The following is a 26,423-nucleotide window of genomic DNA, read 5'->3' on the forward strand; positions in this document are numbered from 1 at the left end:
GCATCGATACAGTGGAACAAATATTTATTCCCTTCCTTATACCATAAGCATCCACAAAGGCTAGGAGAATGAGTTGATTGCAGATTTTACAAGGGAGACTTGACTTTACAGCTACCCTTGCTGTGCTGTCAGAAGGAAAAAAAAACATGGCTTATATCACAGGTCTGAGATTTCAGGAAATTTGGGTTCCAGTTGGTCTCTCATAACACGTCTGTAATAACTTCTGCCAGCCTGCGTGCGGCCAGTTGGAGCAGCGTGGACAGGAGCAGCAGGGAGGGGAGGACACCTTGTCTCCTCCATCGATCAACTCGCACCCAAAATAAGAAATGCTTTAAAAGAATTTGGTTTAAAAATAAAAAATACAAAAGCTGGCAGGGCCTAGTGAGCCCATGCACTGACGGCCTGAAAGAAGAGGGGGAAAGTTGTGGGGCAAGTTTGGTTTAAAAAATAAATGACTGAGGAAAAGAAACCCCCCTGAGGTCTCGTCACAAGGTGGCTTTCCTCTGCCAGGCCCCCGCCTCCCTTCCTCAGGGGTGCCTGGGGGGCACTTGGGCATCACAAGGTGGCACAGGTGGCCGCTTGGGGCCGTTTCTCCCCGGGTACCAAAAGCGCCTTTCAGTAAGCCGGCTGGCCGCTAGGTGGCGCCGCGAGCTCGGGCGGCGCCGGACGAGGCGGGGGCGGGGCGTCCGCGGGGCCTGGGAGGGCGCGGGCCGCGATGCTGCAGCCCGGGGCCGGGAAGGAGTGGGGGGCGCGCGGCTTTGTCCTCAGCCTCGGCCCGGAGGTAGGTGTGCGCTCCTGCGGCCCTGCCCCTGACGCCCCAGGCGCCGGGGGGCCCTGCACGGAGGCGACTTGCCCGGCGGAGCGGGGAGCGCGGCCCGGGCTCTCCTCAGGCGGGCGCTGCAGCCCTGCTCCCGCGTCAGAAGCTCGGGTCTCGTCTCGTCTCGTGTGGTGGGGTGCTCACCCTTTCTGCCCGGGGGGGTCACGGCCACATCTGGCTGAGGTGGGGACCCAATCCGGCCCCCAGCACGGGCGCAGCAGTGCTCCCACGCACCTGTGTGGCAGGGGAGCATGTAACCCAGTCTTAGGGGCAGTGGGGCAAGGCCTGGCCCTGTGGGTCAGAGGAGCTGTGTCTTGGCTCCGACGTGCTGCCTAGTGCTTGGGAAGGGGAGAGGGTGTCTGTATTAACTGCCGTTGCTTCCCCATGCCCAAATGTCCTCCCTTGTGAGGGGCTCTGTGGACCTGCAGGCCACCTTTGAAGGCTGAAGTCCCCGATCCAGGGGGAAGCAGAGCCTGGGATACTTGATCCCAGCTCTAAATAGTCAGAAATTTAAGCCACAGAATATGTCCTGCCCCCTTTTGCCTCCATAGATTCATTCCACTTTTGACCCCTTCTTTTTTTTGTGTGACCATGTCCATGCCCTGTCTGCGTACGCTACTTTATCGTTGGCATTAAAGGCTACTTATTTCTGCGTGGCTTCCCCAGTGTGTGTCCCCTTTGAGGTGTATCTCTGTGTAGTTCCCCGCAATGCGCCTCGTACCCAGAGAATTTGCATGCTCCTCGCATCACGGACAAGTTCCGTCGTTTTTTTGGAGCCATATGTTGATTAATTTTATTCTTCAGAGCTGTTTCAGGTGGCTGAAAGAAGCTTATTTTAAGAATGGGATCTTCAAATATTGAAACTATGTTGAAGGAGATTTCCCTCGTACAAAACAGAATGGGCAGTCTGTCATGTCTGAGCAATTTCTGATGTTTTATGCTATCGGTCTCAATGCAAAGAAGATTTATCAGTGTGTTGACCTGTAAACCTTTGCAGCCACATTTAGTTTTTATCTGTTTTGTAAAGTCCCATTTACCCTGATAGTGCAATATATGAAGTGATAACTGTAGTAACTTTTCTAGTTTTATCACAACAAAGAATTTGTAAATTACTATCAAACCTGACTCCTCCAGGAAAAACAGAAACAACTTTTGCTTCTTGTAAGTCATTCAGTTTCTTTCAGGATTCTTGAGCTGAAATTACCTATCTATTTTAGATGTACCTTGTATGTAGCACATTGTTGTCATCATCACATCACATCACATCACATCATCATCTCTTGTCAAATACGGGGCTATAACAGATGAACGTCAGATTTATATTTACAAAATAACCATGGCTTTTGAGAAATTCTTAAATATTTCCCCCTCTGCTTGCTTTCTGTCACCACCAGTTGCAAGTATTAGAGTAAGAGATTTTCAAAATCAAAATGACCAGAAAAAATTGGATACCACCTACAACTCATTTAACACACAACTTATGCCATGCTCTCCATGGGAAAGAACTTTTTAACTATGTTGATGAACTAGTCATTGCATCCCAAAACAAGGTAACGCTGGATTGTAGAAAGATTCAGAAGCATGAAAAATGCATTGCAAAATTGAGAAGAACACTTCAGAAAACCTTATATGACCTAGGCCCTTACTGTGATGCAATACAATCTACGTATCTTGTTTAGGCCTTTTTGTGCTCTTTGATTCCTGCTCTACATTGAATATTTTCTTCCTTTAACGTTTTCTTGTAACATTCCGAAATCAACAATGGAGGACATCTTACAGAAAAAAACCACTTGATTTCCAGCACCATCAGTGTTTGTTTGGATTTATAGTATTTTTTAGAGATACATAGTTCAGTTTAATTATTTTAAAGGTTAATTTCGCTCATTTGGTCCTAGTTATATTGTAAGAGAGCATTTCACATGCTAACAAAAGCCTTAACTTTTAAGGTTAAGGTTGGAGACCTTTTGGAAAGGTTTGTAGAAGAAACTTAATATTGCTTTTCTTTTTGATGTTCCTTAATACAGTGCCTTAAATTACCATAGTACTTTATAAGCACTCCTAAAGCATTTCCTAGTCTAGAATATCAGATTCAGGGCAGCAGATTGTATAAAGAAGGGAGTGGTTATATGTGGAGAAGGAGGAAGGTTTTCTGGGGAAGCCAGAGAGGCAACTTGATGCATAACAGTTGAGAAATGGTTCTGAGGCTGAACAAGGACAGCGCAAGAATCAATAGAAAAGAAGTGGTGAGGAGGGGCTTGGAGGTGGGCAGGGCTGAGGTTTTATATAGATTTGCAGGACAGAAAGAAGAGGGTGAACTTAATGTGTAGAGGAACCCATAGTTGGTGAAGAGATTCAAAGAGGAGTGCTTAGAGAGGAAGGTGATTTTTTTGATACAGCATGTGTACTTGGTGGCCTTACAGAAAGGACATCTCCTCTCAATGCCAAATACCATCTTTTTTTTTTTGTCCCTTAGATTAGAAAATGGCATATTGATTATTTTAATTTTCTCTTATTTTTACAGAGAAAGGTGTTGCAGATGACAGTCCAAGATCTTTATTTATTAAACATAACTCCAAGTGTAAGCTGCCCGCAGCCCCAAATGGTGATGCTCTTGTGTCTTACTTAAGGATCAACCTTCACTTCATGTTTCCACTGTAACTCTGAAATGTGCTTAGTGGGCCTTAACTCAGACCTTAATAAGATGCTTCAGGTGTCTATCATATAAAGTGCAATTGTTTCCATAATCACCTGGAAAGAGCTTGTTACAGTTTGCTAAGTGCCTAATTACAGGTGTTTGTAAATGTGCACTATTTACATTACAGTTTTCAAGAGGCCCCTTTAAGGTGTTACAGAAAGTGCTGTAAATGCATGATTAGGAGCTCAGTCTACATTTTCCTGTTTTCACAATTGCTGTGAAACAGCTGAACGTGTGCAGCTCTGTCCAGTTTAAAAACAGGATGTTGGTTGCTTTGTCTAAACCTATTTTGCCATCCTACTGAGGTGTTTTAAAGAAAGTGTTAAGTGCTACTCAGCAATTGCAGCTCAGATTGAGTCAAAGGTAGTAAGTAATGCTTTTAACAGTAATGACAGTTACTGTCAACTTCTAACAGTAAGTTACTCTTTAAATATGTTAGATATCACTCCTCTCCGGCCACACCTGCTGTTTAATCCATATATCTTTGTGAGCAAAGACTGCCAGTTATGACAGACCATGGATGAGTTGGTGAGGCTGAAGCTTGTCTGTTCATGGTGTGTCTGGTAGACTTAGTTAAAGTAACACAAAGGCTGGCAGGCCAAATGCAGTTCCCATATGTAGATGTGACTTCAACTCAGTCAATGACATGTACGTTTTTGCTACTATCCCTCCATCTCACAATTACTAGTGCATTGATATGTATGGCTTATCCTGTAAAACACTTCACATCAAGGTGTAAATCTATCGGCCCCACCCTTAAGACTAATTGGGCATCTGATGGGAAAAATGGAATGAGTCAGAAGTGACTGACTCCTTTGAATCCCATACAGTAGGGGTGTCCAAGATATGGCTGCAGGCTGGACCTGGCTTGTGAAGCCCTACAGTCCAGCCTATGGGCCTCAAACTGACCCTGTGCACTGCACATGGCACACACCAAAACAGGCCCCATGCCCTAGTCTGGTGCCTGTCATGTGGGACTGGACCTATTGCCTCAGGTGCTGCGTGTGGCACAAGAGGGTGGTCTGGGGTGCGTACAGCACATGGTGCGTCAGGCCAGGACAGAGTGCATGCTGCATGTGGCACCTGTGCCGGTTTTGCACATAAACCCTTCATGTAGGTCTGATCCAGGGCATGAATTGTCCATGCTGGCCCAGCCCTGTGCACTGGCTATGGTGTGTCAGCCTGGTCTGTGAATCTGATCTGGCCCACACACTGGCCCCGCACTCCTCATCCAGCCAGATGAGTTTGACACTTCTGCCCTACAGGGTATCAATTCAAGAAAGAAAATTCTCAGAAATTAAATATGTACACATAGCCAAATGTTAAGTATGCCCTCTGGTAGAGCGCACTCAGTGGGGATTCTTGTGATCTCTATTCAAGTAATTCATGTTTCTCTTCATCTAGCAGTGGCTTTCTATAGAGATGGCATAACACATACGCAGAATGACAAGGGGTTCACACAAAAAGGAAGGATATTTCTCTTTTTTTCTTGAATAGAAATCAGATATGCTAATTCCACATCATTATAGTAGAAGACCTAAGTTTGTATTGGAGCAGCCAGAGGGAAACCATTGCTACACTGCAAAAACCATTGCACTCTGCTGAACAGACTGGAACAAAATGGTTTGCAGGTGTAAATTGGCATAGCACTATTTTTTTTCAGCATGCTGGGATCTGCTTTGGTAAGCCTTGTCAATAGGGTCTTTATCCATTTCTTACCTAAAAATTCCCAGGTCTGGGCTGCATCTTGGAGCCTCCTCTTTCTCTTCTGCTTTAGATAAGAGGGACTGTCCTATACATAAGGTCTGTGACTTTGTTGCTGGCAGACGGCCACAGTTTAAGCATTGTATGGGCAAATAGTAGCTGCCTGTACCACTGTGTCTGATGCTACATGGCTGTATCCCAGATTTATAGTTACCATGAATGCATGTGCAAATTGGGTAGTTGCTCAAACAGATGGTAGCTTGTGTTCTTTGCCTGTGCAGTTCCTGTCACTTGCAACCACAGAAATCATATAAAATTAATATCATAAACCTGCAAATGTGGTTTTGAAACTTTGAGTCCACATAATTAGCTATGTGATACTAATGGGAATCACAGGTTTAAATTTTTCCTGCCTTGTTTAGAAAATGTAGGAATGCCTCTCCTCTTCAAGTTGTTAGTTTGAGGAGAACAAGTTTTTGCTGCTGGCAGTACTGCAGGGCTCTGGAAAGATTAAGCTCCATCCGCCTGTCTTGTGTATCCTTCTTAAAATTTCTTGCTAAATTTGGATTCCATAATTGTTATTGGTGGTGGCACTTTCCCAAATGGAAAGAAAACAACCTGATTTTCAGACATCAGGTTGCACCTGCAAATGCTGAGATTTAGAAAATTTCTGTCCTGACTTGTAAACTGTGGAAATCCAATCAGGATATAAATTGGCAAAAGAAAACCTTCTTAAGTCAGTCAAAATGCTGTTGCTGGTAATTGTATTATTTAATTATATGTTCATATTGTAGTAAATACCCAGAAGTCTCAATTAGTATCAGTACCCCATTGTTCCCGGTGTATAGCAAACACAAAAGGAGGCATAGTTTCATGTTGCAAAGAAATAGCCATCTAAGGTGGCAAATGACATGCAGATGAAATCAAATGCATAGGGTTATATCTATGTTTACTTATATATAAAGTACAGTAAATACTGGGTATCTCCAAGTACCAAAGTGTTATTTAGCAGCTGGCTACTTACAAAGGTGACACAGTCGTTTTTCTTATTGTTACTTGGGCTTTTAAACAACAACAAAACAAATTTCCTCGCCTTCTTCCTTCCTGTTACAGTGCCTGAGCAATGGGAGAACTAAGGGAGTTCAATGGGAGTGCTAAGGTCATGAACAGATTAAGAATATCAGACCTACAAAATATAGATTAATTTGTGACCAGAGGGTACCTCTACATGAGATGTTTACTGCAGAGCTGACTAATTACCTTTGTATTAAACATCTCTGTATCTATATAGGCCTATTAGGGCACACAAAACTAATAAACTCTGCAGCAGGGTAGTAGTACTTGTGCACTGCTGCCAAGTTTTTCTTCATGTGCAGCAGTGCATGTGTAAACACTAAGCCCCTGGCTGAAGCATCCTCTCACCCCAGCCAGTCCCTCCACAGTACATTGGGTACACGTATTCTGGGGTGAGGGTCGGAGGCAATTTAATTAGAGCGGCTCTTGAGAGCCACTTTAATTGAAGTGCCTGCAGCGTGTCACGTATTTAGCATCCTGCATTTCAAAATGCTCCCTGGTAGATGGCCCTTGCTGCCATTTTGAAGCACAGTGATGCTGAATACATGTAATGGTGAGGTGGCTAGAGTAGTGGTTCTCAACCTTTGGTACCTTACATGCCTCCTGCCAATCAACATGGCAAAAGTGAAACTGGAAGTCCCACTGTGGCACTTCTGATTTTGCTGCCGTGAGCCAAGTCCCACTTTTTTGACCACAGCCTGGGGAAAAGCAGCCTGTGCAGGGCCTCCCTCCTTATCCCCCAGCACACTGATGCTGGGGAGTGAAAGCCCTGGCGCACCGGATGCGACAGGAGGGGCGGCAGCCAGAACTTCTGGCCCAAGCAGGCAAAGACCAAAACGCAGCACCCGCGTACCTGCTCCCCATGTCTCACGTACCCCCAGGGGTATGCGTACCACAGGCTGAGAAACGCTGGGCTAGAGCATGCTAATTGGCATGCTCCACCAGACTCAATTAATTGAGTCTGCTCTGTCACATGCTAATTAGCTGTCTTGATGCAGGCCCAGGCTGACCTCCCCTGCCAGCCAGGGTTGTTCCAACCCAGCTCAATGTGCTGCTGTGGTCTGAGTGTACATGTAACCAGAAAACCCAGGAGCTTCCCAGGAGCAATAAACTCCAGAGTTTATCGCTGTGCATTAATGGCACATGTAGATGTGCCCAGAGTATATCAAATTTAGTGAGAATTTTGAGCTTCAGCCTTTCCTTAAATAGTACCTTAAAAATCAAGCTGGTTGGGAACCTCCATGGTGCTTGCCCTCTTTGATTGCTATTCACCCTCCCTCTTTATGCCACCAAGGGACTTATCTTCTCTTCTCACTGAATGCCTTTGCATTTGGGCTTGATCCCATTGCAGTTACTGATGTTAATAAGAAGAGACTTGGGAATCTAAAAACGTAAGTTCAGCAAAGATTCTATCTCTTTTCAAAAGGCATTCATCTTTTAACGTTTATGAGCAGTAAACTTACCTCACTGAGATAAAGCTACCGAGTTTTTAACTCACTTCGGCATAAAGCATCTGACCTGGAATCTGTACTACTTTGTATGTACATATTACATAGTCTGGGATGCAACTGAATAGGTGTAGGGATTAATGCCTTTCGAAGTTGTGAGTTGTCTTCTACCAGGTGAATGGGTGATCTTAAGGCAAGGTACCCCAATTCTCAGTGGTTCAGTTCCTCCATCTGTAAAATGGAGAGTGGGTTTGAAGCTTAATTCCTTAACATTCCTAACAAGTGAGATGTCACTGAGGTGCAAATTAGTTGCCATACTTATATATGTTTTACAGGTTGATTTAATCCTGCTCCTGCATATTATGATGTTTGTTATTATGGCGGTGCTTCTATAATAGTTATTCTGGTGGTGCTGTGAAAGCTCCATCTTTTATTTCCTGCTTTCATATGCTTGCTGCCTCCTTTCCCTCTTGTCCTACTGTCTCTGCTGCCATTTTGTGATTTCCTAGTTTTACCCATCATGGCCTTTGAATTACTACCTTGAACTTTTCCTTCTTTCTCAGCTGTCCCTTGTCCTTGCATTCCATTCAAACTGTCTCTTCCTTCCTTAATCATAGAAAGTGAACTAACAAATCTTTTCTTGCAGCCTGCTGCAAAACCATTCCATGTATTTAAGGCCTTGTTCTTCCTCTGTTGCTAAATTGGAGAGGGCCAGTTATGGAAAAGCTTGAGAACTACTACAGTAGTACTGCTATTATATTGTAGCATCTAGAAGCTGCAGCCATAGTAAATCAGTGTACTTTACATGTGTTAGTATTTAGTATGAATGGGATTAAGGTATGTAATTCAGAGCATGCCACCATTGGCTGCTGTGAAATGAACAGAAGTGTATCATCCTGTCTTTAAAGTGATGAGGTGCTGCTGCCTAAATACTGACTTCAGTCTATAGGAATCAGGCTTTCTATCCCTGTTAAGCTGAATTTCAGGAAAACTCTTCATTTACAAGTACATTGAACAACAGCAATCTGCTTTGCTTTCTAAGGATGAAATGCAGACTCCCTCCTTCCCTTCAAGCCATGGTGGTTTAGGAGGGGATAGAATTCAGACCCATCTCAATCTACAAGAAGGCCACGGAACTCCTTGCCACCATTTGCATGGAGGTATTGTCCCACTAAATGTATGTGGTCCCTCGCCGACCTTCTTCCAGTATCCCCATCTGCTGGTGCCAAGCCCCAATCTGAAGTGCTGTGTGTAGAACTTTCTTTTGTGCGGCTTCTGCCTTTTCTCAGCTTCTCCTCCCCACGTTTGTGGTGTGAAGTTATCCCTCTTCCCTCAACATAGTCCTGTTACTGTTGGTGCAGGAGATCTCCTGTGCAACCTCCCATCCTACCTCTGCGACTTTACTCTGTTTCACTACAGATCTCAGCTGTGAGTTGTTCCAGTGCCTCCAAAGCCCTTTCTCCTTCTCAAATGTTGAGTCTCTCTCTATGGAGCACTTTGGTTGTACTGTTTACATGAAATGTGTTTTTATAAAATAAATCTGGATTATGAATTGAATAGCACTATGTCCACCTTCAGTCCACGCAGAACACAGTAGACTATAAGACTATTCAAACCACAGCTCCCAAGTCACAGGTGACCCCTCACAGAAAATACTTATTTTTTCCTGCTTGCACTGGCTTTGCCTTGAATAAGGCAACACAACAAGCAACGTATGATAGTTGTGGCAAACACACTCCGATTCAAAAGAAAAACAAGTCACCTACAGTGCATGTGTAGTTGTCTGCTATTTGGTGAAAACTGACTGGTCCTGTGTTTCCTTGGGTGGTCTGGACTAAGTTTATCTTCCTTGTATATTGCCCAGTCCTCATCACTTCTTTCCCTTGGCACCTTCCCCACTGCACTGACTTCAAGCTGCTGTATTGTATATTGGTAACAAAATCAGAAAGCTGTACTTTACCGTGCTGTGCACTAAATCCTTCACTGAGAAGGCTGTTTATCTCACTTTTTCTCTCTAACTCCCTCTCTTCTGTCTCCTACCTGTCTTTTACTATCTTATTGCTGATATTAGCATGTCATTTCCTTTGGGCAGGGATTGTTTTATCTATATTATGAGGACACTTATGATTTTTGGAGTGCAGCAAGGAGTACTACAATGAATAGACTGCTGTATTGTCATCTACACAGTGTGAAGCTCATATTGATGGTTACTTAGATTAATCTTTCATTACATAGGCAAAATTATAGTCATTTTAGTGTAAAAACGGAACCAGTTGTCAGGATGAGATGGGGACAAAGGTCGCTGCTTAGATACACTCTCATTCCACTTCCTAAGAGGTCTCTCAATGAAAATGTAAGCAAGATATCCATGAAAAACATTTGAATTTCCCTATGGCCTTTAAAATCATTTTCAACTTTTCTTAGTTTGCATTATTTTCATGTTGTAATATGTGTGGGGGACCCAAGTCCAAGTTAAAAACTTCTTATGGCAAACCAGCAAATAGGCAGAAGGTTAGATTTAGGGTTAAAAAAAAATTATTAAATCTGAAAGACTAATTACAGTGCATATATATTTTTCCTGATTATAATCTCACATTTATAATATACCAGTTATTCAGTTTGTTTTTTTTAATGTGCCCAGACCACTTCTGCTCTCAACAGGGAGGTGCAACATATTAGATCTTCTAGGATTGTAGCTCTTGGCCGCCAGATTTAATATAAATAGCAGCAATCCAGCATGTTTTCTCTCTATGGAAACAGTGGATGCTTTGGTGTCAGGCAACCATACATTCAGCTGTTCTCTTGAGAGCTCTGCAGGGTATTTGATTTTTTTTTTTGTTCCATTCTTAATAAATGTATCAGAAAACAAAAAAAGTAACCATCCCAAAACAGCCATTCTGGGTTTTTTCTTCTTTTTTTTTTCTTCTGCTTTAATTTGCACAAGGAGTTTCCTTCTAGGCATATGCTGCTCAGTTCTTTTAATGTATTTTTAAAAAAATCCTTTTCCATCAGTAAATAAAGTGGGTTGTGACTTGTGTTTTGAGTTTTAATAGCACTTCAGCATTCATATCCAAGTTCCAATTATGGTTTTAAAATGGAGCAATTTGCTCTGTCTTTGAAAGATAGATGGAGCTTCTAGTCAATAAAGTTCCTGTCTGGTGATGAGCCTTTTGTGGGCAAACCCCCATTAGTCAATCAGACATCTCACTGGTACTGCAGTCAGACTGTGGAGAATTTGCTGAAAATCTGGACCTAGAACACCTATTGTGCAAACAAAGTGCATTATAGTGAGAGATGTCAGGCAGTAGCGTGATGAGAAAAGGCTAGGCTTGCAGAAGAATTGGACAGTGCTACATACAACACGTTAATTCTCAGGATTTGTATTTCAAGTCTTGTCATTTTTGGTCTTTTTAAGAAGTCCCACATACAGAATTTTGTTTTGATATGGAAAAAAATCTTACCACTAATTTAAAAGGGTAGTTAGATTTCTAGTCTTCATAGTTGCAGAGAAAAACTTGAAAACATAAATGTCTTCAAAAACTAGAGGGCAAATAAACTGAACCTAAACACTTACCCTTTGGGGTTTTTTTTTTAACCTTCTCTGTTTTGGGCATCTGACTCATGTATTTTGAACTCTTGCAGTCACGACGGTTTTTGAACTCTTGCAGTCACAACATTACAGTTGCTTAGAAATTCCTCAGATTGGCCTAGATTCTATATGGGAGCTGCAAAGAACAATGCATGAAGTGATATGGATAATTTGAAATTGAAATATTTCCACGGATCCTCAAACTCAGCTTTTGATCAGTGCAGTTTTCATCAAAACCGAATTTAACTCGCCAGTGTTTTGTTCTGAGAAGTCTTCTGTCTTAAATTTACAGAAGCAACTAAACTAATATATGCATTTTTCCAGGTGAAAGAAGTAGAAGAAACTATAGAAGAGATGCTAATAAGGCTGGATGAATTCTGTGGCATGACTGATATGGTATGTGCTTAGTTTATAACTCTTATTCACCCATGTTGCCACTGTTATCTGCGCTCTCCAGTAGGTTTCTCTGGAGGCCATATTGTTAGTGATTTAGAAACCATACAGCTCAAGCAGGGCAGCAGTCAGCAGTGGGGAGTGGAAAAACACATGCACATGCGTGCACGCACACACCGAGAAACACACACACACACACACATACACAAGTATTTCCTGAGGCAGCCATCTTGATAACTCTTCCCTCCCCTGAGATAGTTTTATTCCACAGAGCAGTGATGGCTGAGCCACAAGGTGGCACTACCGTGCACTAATATTTAAGGCCCAGGGATGGAGTTTGTGAAAGTAAAATATACTGCTCCATGCAGTTTGCCGTAGAAGCATCTACAAGATTTCCTACTGTGCAGCTGGCTGCTACTGTTCGTGCTGTGAAAGTGGCACGCTCAAATTTCTTGATAACATTGGTTCCTTGTCTTAGTGCTTATCATTATTTCCCGTCCCAATTTTCTAGAAACAATGAAATAATCTCTAACAAAACGGTGGCCATAGATTTGAGCACTAGGTACTTCAGGTGAATTGTTTTTCTTAATAAGTTCTCCTTTACGTAGGAGGAGCTTTGCAGGATGTTCCTTGATAACTTCATGCTCCTGTGTCACAACAACCGAATCAGTTCTAGGTAGCAGTGCCAGACTGGCTGACATGAGGAGAGTGATACCATTCATTACTATGGTTCTGTTGTTTGCATTTGATAGCACCTAAAGGCATTCTCAGGGATTAAAGCCATATGGTGCTAGGTGCTGTACAAGCACACAACAAACCTGATGCATCTCCTAAGAACTTGCGGTCCATGTATATGATGAAAGATAACAAAGGTAGGTATAACAACAGATGGGGAGCATAAGACAATGAAATGATAAGATAGGCAGTGGTCTCAGTACCAGCAATCCCAACCACTGTCATTGCCTAATCTTTTGTGATGAACAAGCAGAAGAATGTTGGACCAAAACAAAACCGTAATGTTGCTTTGCTGCTTTTTGACTTTTGTTTGGTGCATTGTATTTGGATGGAGTGTACACACACATACACATCTTAATTTTTTTCAGAAAATTCTTTCAAAGATAGAAATGGTCAAATCAGACAGGGAAGCCCACCTGCATTGTTCATCTTCCTTACCCAACTAGTGGACAGGACATTCATTCATTCATTGAATATTTAGTAGTATAGACCATATGCAGAATGAGAGATTCTCTCCCTTCCTATTTGTTAATGTGCAGAATGCCTCTTCTCTTTTTCTCCTTCATATGTACTGACCTCTGGCTGCTTAACCTCTCCATCCAGGAAGGGCACAGACCATCTGCAGATGCTTCCTCAGCCTGATGAAAAGTGTTTGTGCTCAAAAGCTCGCTAAGAAGAATTTTTCCATTGATTTAAGTTGCCCTAATAAAAGATACCAGATTTACCCAAAGAACCTTGTCTTCTCTTCCCCCTCACTCACATTCCTGCTCTCTACCAACCTTCACTGCTACATACCACACTGTGACAGCCATAGCAATTTCTTACATGAGGTTGCAAAGTTCAAAAAGTATTGAATGTGCCTTTAAGAGTCTTGTAATAAAATTTAGTATTTGGAAACCAAGAGAACTACCATTACCAGTTTACCAGCCAACAAATCCTCTGTGGACCACATCTTAAAAGGAGCTCCATTTGTAGGCTGTTTTGGGAATTATGCAACATAAATGGAGAGGGGCATGAAAATGGCATTTTCATTCAAAGATGTTCTGTGATTTAAAAAAAATAGCTACAGGTAACGAGGGATTTGGAGAGTCAGAACTACTTAGGCAGTTGCTATGTTGAGGTTCCCTACTTTATTTATACAGTGACTTTTCTCGATGTGAAAGGTTTCTGACTAACAGGGTCACAGAATGCAGTCTTAAGCTCTCTGCAGAACACATGCCAACAGCAGCTCTGTGAGCAAGCTTGCATTACTCTGCCCACATCTCACCACTGTCCTGGAGAGAATGATATTGCTGAGTACAAAAGGGTATTTCTGTCTCCAGGCCATTCAGTCCTTTGTCTCCACATTGTGGTGACCTGCTTTAGTGGTAGATTTCTTGAAGGGAGAGTGACTGTCAAAGCTTCTTCACTGAGATTTATCAGAAGCTCCTTGCAAACTGGGTACAGAGCCAGGAGAGAACCGTAGCCAATTGTTAGTCCTTTCTCTCCCGTTCCAAGCACAGCTTTGTTAGGGGCAGTTGTTACTTGTAGGGAGGAAGCATTGCTGCTTCCAGAGGAAGTGACTTAGGGTGGTAAGAACCAAAAGCTTGGCTCTTAGAAGTTTGACAAGGCTTTTAATGACTTACAAAGGACAAATGATTGCCTTGCAAGTATGGTTCAGGATTAATGGTCATCAAGTACTTCTATTTCCATACTGCTTTTGATAAAAATGGCTGTAAAGTAGTATATGAAACTCCAAGCTCTGAGTCTATTCTTTATGCATCCTGCACATATTTGTCAGCTTTACATGCTTTAACCTGGCATGTTTGGTTTTTGCAAAATGTAGCCTGTTATGATCTTGGTGAGAAGGTATTTAGACTTCAGTGCCCAAAAGCACATTAAGATCTTTTATGTATAACGAGGATTAGTTAAGGACTTAGCCATTCACTGGTCAACACAAGTGGCTAAACTTGGTGGATCTATCGTGCATGATGGTGATTTTTTTCTCCATTTTCCATTAAGCTTACCAGAGAAACAATCCATCTTTCTTATGGATTTGTTTTCGGGGTGGAGGGGGGTGTTTCATTAAGAGACTTATGTTCATTGACTCCTTTTACCAGCCAGTCCAGGAGTATACCTTACCCTCTTGGCTGTGACCAGTAGAGGATCAGAGTTTGCTCAGCTGGATCCAGCAAGCTTTCAAGCCATCTTTGAGACTTTCATTCCACCACCCCTTCTACAACAAATACTAACCTAGTTTTTGTGCTTCATTTCTGCTGTACCCATGAAAACATTTTTCCATGACTTGTGGGCTGTGAATAATTAGCTTGTATACAGATTATTGACCTTATTTGGGAACATCAAAGTGCTGTGTTCAGTGTGCTATTTTGTGCCTTGCTATGCAATACCTGCATTGGCAGGTTCCTTGTAGCAGCACACAGTCTCTGAATCCGATGAATATCATGCAATGCTTGAATTAATTCCAGCATCTGTACTTCATAATTTGCTCTTTTGTTTATGCTAACAAGAGATGAGAGGGACCTTGTTTGTTACTCTCAGGTGTTCTATTCAAGCATTTACATGAGGGGGATCTGACTTTTCTCCTTTGAGCATGCAGCTTTTCTTCATTAATAAATGCTCTTGATACACACAGTCTTTGATATCAAACTAGGAAGAGGTCTGGATGTCCGGTGATGAATCAGTGCTTCCAATTTATGATCATAGCATCTGTGTTTTGGCAGGTAGAGTTCTTTGCAGAAACTGAACTCTTCTATCTGGAGAGTATGTAACATTGGTGGAGGCTTAAGCAACCTACTTGCACTTTTAACCGGTATTTAGAGGAAGTATTTCCAAGTGATAGGGATATTTGGTGTCTGTCTCTGCCAGTATTTATGCCAGCTGGGGAGTTGGTTTTTTTGTGATACCTTTGAGCATTCCTGAGGACAGGTACTCAGACCCAGTAAGTACATTTTGTGTAAGTTGCTGCTCAGCCATTCAGATGTGGTTAATAAACTGTACTCATTACAAAGCTGAGATACAAATCAATGATGTCAGTGAAATGTCAGTATCCTGCATGCAGTCTTCTCATTTTGCTGTCCCCATTTTCATTGTTGGGCATGCTGGGGGTCTTGGAGGCTCCTCCTCTTGAAACAAAGCTCCACAGCTTAGTCAAATTGAACGTTCAGATCCTCATATGGCTTGCTGCTATCTGGTTTCCAGTACTTGACCTGGCTTGTTCAGAACTAGTGTGGGTATCTCTGCAGAACTCTGCATAGTGCTATTAGTACATACCTTTTTTCTGGGAAGCCTATTTTTATATGCTCTGTTTAACTCTTTGTACACTGCCACGTCCATTTTACATACTCTATTCTTAACAATATGCGCATACTCCAAGATTTGGAGATCAGGCTTAGGTTTGGAGGAGATATTAGTACCGCCTTAGCTTATGCACAACTGAGAGCAGTTTTGTCTCTCAGTGGGCGTAGCTGTTGACTTCATTATACTTGCTGTAGATCCTAAGTTTCCTTTTGGGTTCTTTGACAAGGCTGTTTCCCCGACATGCCATCAGTATTACTCACTGTCTTCCATGTGAGGATGTTGCCTCTTCACTTTTAGTCAGTAACTGGAAAGAATCCCTCTCAGGAGCTTTTCATGGGGGAAGAGTCACATTCTGTTCAAACTTCATATAAATTTCTGTGTTAACCACAATCCTATAGATGCAGTGTCATACGCAGTTATGTTATCTTATCAGTTACTAGTTCAGTATTACATTATGATCAGCAATGCACACTTACCTTATATGCTGATCAAATTGGATATAGGACACACCCTTTAAATATCAAGAAATGCCTGGCAGTTCTAGTTGTGTGTGTCCAGCTGACATACTAACAAATAGTGCATATTGGGTACTTTTCAAAGTTTTCGGCCTCTGTGTTTCTCATTGAAAGACGCTGCTAAAGTTGGATACATTTTATTTGCTCATTTTACTTGCCTTCATTTTTTTAATCATCACAAGTCTGATTTTGAACAAAGCATATTTTAATAAGCATATTGGACACACAGCTATGAATTCAGAATATGTGCACAGTATGCATGTGTGGTGAACATGATGTTGCTTATAAATTGGTAAGGTGACCTGCAGTTGGCTGGTTTTGCCTCATTGTCTGCAATTACATGATCACTATGAATGCAGATCAAGTGTGCAATTTTAGGTGTGTAACTGAGATTTTGAGCCTATAGTTGGAGGTAGGGTTAAGTTCTGTCTAGAGTACTGTTGGGCAGGTTGGTCATATGTGTGTTCTTAACTTTAAAAGCCTAGATAATTAGGGCCCTTGTTATAGCCCCATAAGAAATAGGAGCTTATGTCTTTTAATGCCAGACAAATAAATTAGTCTCTGAAACAACCAGTCTTTGGATACAATCTCTCACTTCGATTTGTTATTGCAATCATGTGTTGATTCTGTTGTTAACACAACAATTTAACTTATTAATTTTAAATAAATATTAATATAGCAAAATCTGTTTGTGTCTCACTTTAACTGTAGCATGGGTTCTGGGTTTAAGAGTCTATTCTTATCATGGCTGTTACTTAACTAATGCTGCTCAAACGCCACTGCAGGCCTTTGGTTCTAAAGCTTTGACCTTAAAGCAGAAGATTCTTCCATGCCAAGATACCTCGGTACACGCCAGCATACGATTCTGCTGTATACACATCTGCCTTTCTTGCAACCTTTATGCCGTGTCTAGCCTTGTGCTTTAAGTCTCCTTTTGTACTCTGTTTTCACATGCAACTTGCAAGTTCAAACTTTTTTATCTTTCCAGTCAACATAGGACAGCCTGGGAATACAGGGGTTTTTTTCCTATGGAGCAGCTGCACTGGTACTATCATCTAGCATTAAGTTACATCTTCAAGAAGGTAAAGTAAAATAAATTGTGGAAAGAGGTCATTCATTTGGTTTGCTTATGTGGAGTTTCCAGACCAGTCATGCTTTTTCTCTGGCTGGTGAGAGGTTACTACACCAAGAGAGATACTTCCCTCCTTTGTCATGTGCTGACTCCTTTTGAACTCTTCTGTTGCCTTGGTTCTGCAGACTGTAGCAGAATGACTCTTCTCAATTCATATTTGCATATAATTTCCTTTTATCACAGACTGCTTGCTGGAAAATCTTCTCTCCTGCATCTTGTAATGGTGCTTTGCTTTTGCCTTCAAAGCAAGACCATTTAGATTTGTTCCATGGCTAGTTTGACCTTGTTGTGGTATACTTAGTCTGAATAACTTCTTCCTTGTTTTGGCTATATTTGCAAACTGTGTTTGTATTTACTGTAGTTATCTAGAAGTCGAGATTAGTCTTTCCCCAGCCTCTTTTTAGATCATCACCAGCAAAAACATAGTATGTCCCTTTATCTTAGGCATATTCTGGGTCAATTTTCAATCCTACTTAAGCTAAATATTTATTTCTCCTGCCCCAAATTCATCATTAGTTCTTTCTTTGTACATACTATGTACTGGAGTGTTCTGCCAGCTGCTGACCAGAAAAAACACTAATAAAATAACCCCCAGACTCATCCATTTTATTTTTTCATTGTATATTTTGTATTTAACAAAGATTCTTTTCTCTAAATCTAGGAAATGAGCCAATTTTTTGTGAGGGAATCCTACTGTCGGGACTGGTTTTTAGTCAGATAAAATGTGCACAACACGTTTCTATCCTAAATGCGTGTACACATACAGTTACGTAACTGTGCACACACCTTGTGCAGACCCAGCACTAAGATCACTTTCTGCAGAAATGATCTTATCTATGCAAATGGAAGTCTTGCTACTAGTAGAGAAATGGAAGTTGCCTGTAAAATGGAGGACTTGCTTACACACAAAAGTTGTACCACTTTATCCCAATATAGTTTTACAACTCCTAGGATAGATGGAGTTAAATCATTACAAAAGTGCTCCATTTCCACATCATTGCAGTTGAAATGTCCCAAGGCAACTCCACTCAGCTCCAAAAGAAAACGTTCTCTGGATTCAACCTCTTCCAGGGCAAATCCTGTGCTGGAAAAGGTCTCAGAGGCATGAATATCTGAGCTCTAAGGTAACAAGGTTATTTTAACAGTGGATGGTACTACCACAGCCCACAGCTGGACTAAGCCGTCTTGTGTACTCCACCCCCATTAGGCCCAGTAACATTGTTTACATTAAACAGGCACATCTGCTTGTTCTGTTCTTTGGTTCATGGGTAGCTACTGCACTTGATTTATCAAATCAAATTGTCCAGCTGAGTGGGGTTTTTTAATTTAATTTTATCTTGAAATCAAGGCTCAAGAATCTCTTGATCTGCTGTATTTTCCTAAAACAGGCCTCTCCCACTGCACTCAAATTAAGCCAGTTTGGAGAGGACCTCCACTCCTTGGTTCCTTTGCTGTTTCTGTTCTGCTGCTTTTCCCAACATTAACAATTTAGGAGGGGAGAAGACAGCAGAAGCAGAGCAGCACTAATTACAGCTTCTTCCCGGTTACATTCTTCCTGGAAGGACTCCCAATCTTTCTCATGACAAAACCCATGTTAGCACCGAGAATGGGGTTGGTCTGCAGTGATACCTTTAAATGAAACTTCCATCATGCATTTAATAATATGTTGCCACCTGTATAGTTCTCCATGGTGTAATGGCCCAGTTCTACAATGTTTGCTCAGGCAAACCTGCCCCTAATGACAATGGAGGGCTGCTCTTGAGTAAGGTCAGAGCATCAGGTCTTTAATTAGCATAATAGTACAAGTAATTTGCTGCAGTGCAAAATACTGGTTATTTATTTTCTAATATACTGTATGTTGTTTGGAAGCCACCACACACTACCCTTCGAAAGTAAAGAGTAGGAGGAATAGTTTCTCCCCTTGAAGAGTGTTTCCCAACTCCCGCTTGATCCATATTTTTATTTTATGCTTCCATTGCACTCATGGTCCCAAAGTGGGAGGACAGGAACAGTACCTGTCTCAGTCCCATCAAACTAATCACTGGCTGTTTATACAGAAACAGAGTAATAACCAGCTGCTGCTAAAAATGGTGCTTAGTGGAGTTCCAAATGAAGATTAGACAGGGAGATCAAGATAAGCTCCAAATAACAAAAATGTAACTGGGAAAAAACACCATCCTGCTTCAAGAATTTGCAGAAGTCGAAGCTAAAATTGACAGGAGTTAGGAAGGAACTCATCCCCTGAGCAGGTATGGGATAATTGTGCATGATGGAGATTATTGGCCTTTCAAAGGACCTGATGCTGGCCATAGCTATGGACAAGATACTAAACTAGATACACCGTGGGTCTAATCCAGGATGACAGTCTCTCTGACTGTGCTAGAGTTTCTTGTCTGCACTACAAATCAAATTGCATTAGCGAAGTAAGTGAAACATTTTTGCCCTTGCTTTCAGACTTGGTAACTGCTAAGAATGATATATTCTTTTCACAATCCAGGGCAGCTGATCGCTATAGGCTAGCTGGGTAAACTTAAACCCTTATCAAAAGCTGATAGAAATTATTGTATCCGATATGAACCAAAAGTGAGGAGGATGGAAAGGAAAAAGTTTTTATTTTTTAGTTATCGTGACCTGTTTTTTCTTAAAGTGTTGCACAAGAAATAGAAGGAATAATCTTGAGATCTGGAAGAATTTGTGAATTGAGTCAATTGCAATATAGTGCCTAAGTCCAGGGAGGGGAGTGAGAGCTTAGAGTCAGGATCTCTGGGATTCCCTGAATACTAGGGCTATGCGAAGCTTTGGTCCCTGATTCAATTCAGCAGAGATTCGACTTGATTCAGTGGCTGAATCTCTGAATCCGAATTGAATCAGGAGACCCTTTAATCTCTCTGAATTGAATTGGAACCCTCCGAATTGATTCGGAGAGATTCAACTACTTGAACGTAGACACAGCTTTAAATGTTTTTTCTACATACCTCAAGGTACCAGGCAGCTCATGAGTGCTGCAATGGTGGGGCAGATAGAGAATCCCACAGGAGTGCAGAGGGCTCCCCAGCATGCTCGACAGCAGACCCAGAAGTACTTCCGGTCCACTTCTCGGTTTGCCGTCAAGGATGTGTGGCCCCCGCTCCATCCCCCCACGCTCCTGTGGGACACTCCATCCACCCCACCATCACAGCATTCACGAGTCATGCCTGCTACCTTAAGGTATGTAGAAAAAACATTTAAAGCTGTGCCTATGGCCAAATCACTGATTCTCTGGATCAGCATCGAATCTTCAGATTCAGCCAAATCTAATCGGGGCAGTGATCCCAATCAATGAATTGAATCACTGTCCCTGATTCGGGCCAAATCTGTATTGGAATCAAATACAGCCTGTTTCGCACACCCCTGCTGAATAACTTAAGAAAGTTGCTCATTGTACCTGCCTTGATTTTTCCTATTTGTATCACAAAAGCTATTTTACAAAACTGCATTGTGATTTGCTTCATTGCTGATTGTGTTTTGAAGTGCTCAGGTAGGAGATATATTTATCCCAATGAAGCTTTCTGATGAGTGATGAGAAATACTTTTTCTTCTGTGCAGATTAGAAGTGATACATCCCAGATCCTGGATGAGTCCATTCCACTCGTTAAAGCCAAAGTGAGGGAAATGAACAACATCTACACCAAAATTGATAAGCTGGAGGTTTGTTGGTTACATTATGAATTTGAATTCCTGGGGTGTTTTTTGTTTGTTTGTTTGTTTTTTAAAAGGATGCTTTTGAGGTTTCACTCCTGGAATTGTGGAGCACTTGCCTGTTTACAAGAGTTTGTTCCCTTAGCTTGTTTTTAAGCCCATGGGACAGCTGCCTAATGTTCAGCACACATCTAAATGTTCACAGGATTGCAGCCTAAGCAAGTATATTTCTAGTGGACTCCTCCTTTCTAATAATAAGAAGTTAACAGCATTCATAATGATCAGGGGTCTGTCATAGGGGCATTATCCCACAGTGTTTATTGTTTGGCTTCCTTTTATTTATCTATTTAAGAGGGTTATGTCTTCTGTCCACTGTTAGGCATATCCATTTCAGCCTGGTGATAACAGTCTTATGTAAGAATGTAAAAGATATCTCTGCAGTCCCCTCTTATATATCTCTTCTAGTGCCTGCTTGATCCTGAATGAGGGAAGCCAGTATGACTCACTTAGATGGTGCCCTCACCATATTTAGTAAGCAGTGTATTAAAATTTGCGTGTCAGCTAAGGGCAAGGTTGCCTCCGGGATGAATGTAATTAAAACATGACAAGATAAATCATATAATGTTTAATATCACTTTTAACTGATTCAGAGAAGTGGAAGAAGCTAAGTGTTTATGGCATCAATTCCAGATGGGCAGTTCTCAAGCTTCAAGTCCAGCTGTGTGCAAAGTAGCAAATAACTTCCTCCAGCTGAGGTTTAGCTACAGGGGAGGACCATGGCAACTGATTTATCTGCATCGAAAGGGATGTATTCCAAAGTAACCTTCCTGTAGTGTACAGTTCTGTGCTTTGCCCTTTTAAAAAGTCTTTCGTCCAGGCAACTCTGTATTTTACACTTTAGATGGAGATCTGTGAAGTAGGTTGGTATTTTAATTTCTCAGATGGAGTGACTGGGACACAGAGTTTAAGGCTAAAAGTCTCAAAATAAAGTCTAAAATTATGGCTTGGGCACCTAGCTTGACTAATTTTCTGCAGTGTGCTGGGTTCCCTGCACTTTTGAAAACCAGAGAAAGGTCTACCATTGACTTAAAATGGTATTTTAAAAAAGGTGAATGGAGAGTGATGTGTCAATATCTCACTGATTTTTCTGGGAGGCTGGTATCTGACTCTTTTGCACTTCTGAAAATTCCACCTTACATCTATTTCAGTTTCTGTCTTTGAAAATCTTGGGGAAGATAAATTACTTAAAATGATAAGGAAGTTATTGGAAGTGCCCCTGTCTTCTACTAAATGAGGGTATTCTTATAGATACATAGACGTTAGGGCTGGAAGGGACCTTGAAGATCGTCTAGTCCAGCCCCCTGCCCCAGGGGCAGGAAGTCAGCTAGGGTCAAAGGAACCCAGCAAGATAAATATCCACACATTTCTTTATATTTTCCTGTCTCATTTTCGGTTTTAACTGAATTTTTATGTTGATTTTGTTTTTTAAATAGCATAGTGTTTGGAGAGGCAGGGATTTTTGTGACTGATATTAGACCTGAACAGGGTGCCTTATACCCAAAAAGTTTGTCTGAAACTCTCCCAACCTTGGAAATGGTCCAATAAAAGATATCACCCACAAAAATCCTCGCTTCTTGCATGTTTCTTGGACCATTATGGCTTAGTGTTAACTGTTTTTTGCTAGCTTGTAGCCAGCTTGAGGCCCACAATATTTATTTCTTAATTAATAAGAATTAAGAAATTCTCTAAAATATTTTTCAGGCTTAGTAGATTATTTAACACTGGTACTCTAAAGATGACTAGCAAATTTACACCTAAAAGACACTTGTGCTGTCCTGATTTTACTTGGTTCTACAGGAAATAGAAAATGGATTATGTTTTCATTTTGGCATATGAGGGTTACACATTATCACCAATATTTAAGATTCTTCAGACTGAATTTACCCTCAGTGACAGAGCTGGCTAATAACTTTGCTCTCAGGTGTTTGTATGGCTATTGTGGTGGGCAGAATGTGGTCCTGTTGCTGGAATTAAAATAACAATTCTGTTGGTGATACAAAAGCAGAAAACAGAATCTATCTTTCTCCTATGGCTGTGCAGGCTCAGCAGGGCTACCAGAGCAAAAAATAGCCAGAACTCAATTTATGTCACTAAAGTGAGCAGAACCAACTCTAAATACACTCAGGGTATTGGCCTGTGGAATAAGAAAATGCCATTTATACAAACTTTCTTTATAGAATAGAACTATTTCTCAGAGCCCTGATTCAACAGAGCACTGAAGCATGTGCTTAACTCTAAGTACAGGACAAATCCCACTCACTTTAAGTGTCCTTGGTAGTCCAAGTGAAGCTAAGCATTTTAAGCATAAAAGTAGCTTCCAGTTAGAAAATAAGAAATGAATCATTTGAGTTGGTTTAAACTTTTTTTATAAATTTGTTCCAAAGACAGGGTAATTTGGAATGTGAGAGAGACTCCTTTCTCTGGCATCAGGGAAACAAGTTTCCCTTTAATAATGCTGCAGTTTTGCTCGGAGGCTTTTTTTTGGCATATCAAAGCAGGTTAATGCTTCACATTGATTAAAATTGATTAAATACCAGTCTGCTCCCTAACATTACCCACTATAATGGCACTAATCTGAGAGCACAAGATTGAATTGGCAATTTGAGCAGTAGTTAATGTTTTAATTACAATTTAAGTTTAAAACTTATCATCCATGGAAACTTCCAAAAAAGAAAATTAACTTGGACTATCAAGAGCAGAGAAGTGAAAGGCAAGACAGTTGTCTAGTAGTTAAAGGAGAAAAAGAGAGACGTCTGGATTTTAATCGTGGTTTTACCACTGATGCACCTTCTGACCCCAGGTGATTATCGTGCCTGCGCTTCTCTGCCTCTAAAATGGGTTAATACTTGCCCCAAAGGGAGTGTATGAAACTTAATTGTTTAACACCACATTTTATAAAAGTACCAACTATATTTCAAGACTAGGAAACTTGCGCAATTTTTGTATCTCTTCCTGTACTAACTTCTACCAAAAGTAGGAGGGCTGTGTATTTTAGCCCTCTTATAGTGCATGCTAAACAACCCTCTTGATCAGAGTTGTACCCTTGGACTCTCTGTAGATGATTGAGTGTAGCTCCCTTCTTAAATGCGTCTCCAGTTGTGTTACTAGATAAAGCTGTTGCTGTTCTTTTCCTAGAAGAGTAACATTCATGACCACAGTCACTGTTGGGGACCCCATCTGCACTGGGTTTTAGACAAACCTAAAGAGCTTTTAACTTTAAACTGTTCCATTAATTTTGCCTCACAGCAGTAGTGAGTGTAGGGAAGAGTGTTGTAGCTGAATTTAGTTTTAGTGATTGCTCTTTGGGATCAAATTATTTCCAAAATCCTATTCTAATGGTTGTATTGTACCCTGACTCAGTGGGATGGTCAGTTGATAGGTGGAGAGTGATACTTTGTTTTCTTTGTTTTCAGTGTGAGGAAAAAAATGTTGTATATGTGAGTGTCACTTGACTACAGGTAAGAAAGAGGTCTTCTCATCATATAAATTAAAACAGGATTTTAATAACCTGACTCGCAGGTAAAAGCTGGTTGTGTCATTTTTAGACAGCATATGAGCAACATTGTGCTCTTGAAGTGTGTGGAAAATCTGTCCCTAATTTTTTTTCTCTCTAGTCAGTTCCTCTGAATGGCTATAGGTGGAGACCACACTTGAAAACACATTCCTGTGAATACTGATGCTAGTAATAGCTTATTCTGATTTCTTGCTAATGCTGTTTCTTGAACTGACTGTCTGTAATGAAGGAGGTGTTGAAACACAAAGCAGATGTGTTAGTTCTCATTAGATGTTTCCCACTGCCCCACAGGCATTTGTTAAAATGGTTGGACACCACGTTTCTTTCCTGGAAGAACAAGTGCTTGAAGCAGAGAAGACCCATGGCAACTTTCCTCACTCTGTTCGCAAACTACTTCAGTCTGCCACTATCCCCATTTTTAAAAATGTAAGTATTTGAAAGGTTTTTGTAGCTGTCAGAAATGCCCTTTCCTCCATCTTTCCCACTGGACCTGAAAGCCTTTGATGTTAGTAGGGAATGCTGCAAATATAAAAAGGGAATATAACTAACTTTTGCAATAGAAATAAGGAAAATATTTATCTTTGTAGTGAAATGGTCTAACTGCTGTTTACTACCTTTTCAAAGTCCTTGTGCAGTGGTGCTGTGGTAGTGTTAAATTGCAGAGATGTCTATTTGAGAGATGGATTAAAAAACCATTGCTGTGTGTATGTGTGTTGGGTGTGGGGGGAGGTGTACAAGCATTTAGGTGGCAGTGTAATCTATCTGCCATCCTGGAATGAAAGGTGCTCTGTAAGCATAAGTTGTTTTTGACTATTTAGTCAATCTTCATATTGCAGTTTTATGACAGCTTGTGTTGCAATTACATTCTCTCTGGGGACCAGCACTGGAAGGGGATGAGACGCAATCACTTTGCCAGTGAGTTTTGATGATATTTGCTGACAGCAGAGGAATGTTAAGACTTGGGAATCCTGAGCTCCATTCCAGGCTCGGGAGGAAAAGCGCTTTACAAGGCAAAGAGTCTTTCCCCTCACCACATCTTATCCCTTCTGTCCAAGTCCTCACCAAGTCTGTCTCTATGCCAGCCTTATCCGTTGTGGGAATAGTGAGTACACATTCTGGTCAGTATGTAAGACTGGTATGGGAATGGAATGTAATGGTGCAGTCTTTGGAGAATTTAGCTGTCAAACTTTGGGTATCTCCATACTGTTTGTGTGAACTATGATTTTTTTTTTCGTGTTAAGATTCATGAATTGGCCAAATTTGGTCACACTTTCACAAGAACATTTAAGGCCACATCTCTGGCCATAGGACAAGTCTTTGCAACTTTCAACCACCAGCTCTGAAGTATGGACAGACTAGAACTCCTCTAGCTAGTTGGAAGAATTTTAACACTGAACAGATTATATGTTTCTTTGAAGTAGCTGAACTGTTTTTACTGAAACGTCCCAAAAAATCAGCCTGAAAAGTTTTGGTGCAAATTGTTAAAATTTTGTTATAATTTTAAGGAATAGAAAATAGGATCTAATTCTGGACCCTAATGACAACAACCTAAGTGTCTGTAAAATGATGTACTTCTGCCTGAAGCATGCAGGCAAGAACAAGGACTATCGTACTATAATGATGTGCTGTTAGTGGTTCTGGTTTTTGCATCTCCAGAATGTAAACTTTCATAGAGTACTCTGCTTTCCAATTTAAGCCCCATCTGATACCCAGCATTGTCCCTCAAAAGGCTCTTTATCTCCTTCCTTAGACCTGTTGTTCTTCTTCCTCCA

The 26,423-nt window shown here is 41.3% G+C and overlaps 1 protein-coding gene across 3 annotated transcripts in view; it reads left to right on the forward strand.

The window, feature by feature from the left end:
* Positions 1-685: 685 nt before the first annotated feature.
* BCAS4 (breast carcinoma amplified sequence 4) overlaps positions 686-26,423 on the forward strand; it is a 59,771-nt gene continuing 34,033 nt past the window's right edge. For 2 of the 3 annotated variants that reach the window (XM_019548123.1, XM_019548125.1), the window contains exons 1-4: positions 686-781; positions 11,652-11,723; positions 20,985-21,086; positions 24,943-25,077. In XM_019548123.1, coding sequence (XP_019403668.1) covers positions 716-781; positions 11,652-11,723; positions 20,985-21,086; positions 24,943-25,077 — 375 coding nt within the window. In that variant the 5' untranslated portion in view covers positions 686-715. Of the gene's footprint in view, positions 782-8,136; positions 8,899-11,651; positions 11,724-20,984; positions 21,087-24,942; positions 25,078-26,423 lie in introns of those variants that run through there. The other variant, XM_019548124.1, reaches the window with a different exon arrangement.

The sequence above is a fragment of the Crocodylus porosus genome, unplaced genomic scaffold, assembly GCF_001723895.1.
Source record: "Crocodylus porosus isolate Cpor-Errol unplaced genomic scaffold, CroPor_comp1, whole genome shotgun sequence".
Classification (NCBI taxonomy): Eukaryota; Metazoa; Chordata; order Crocodylia; family Crocodylidae; genus Crocodylus; species Crocodylus porosus.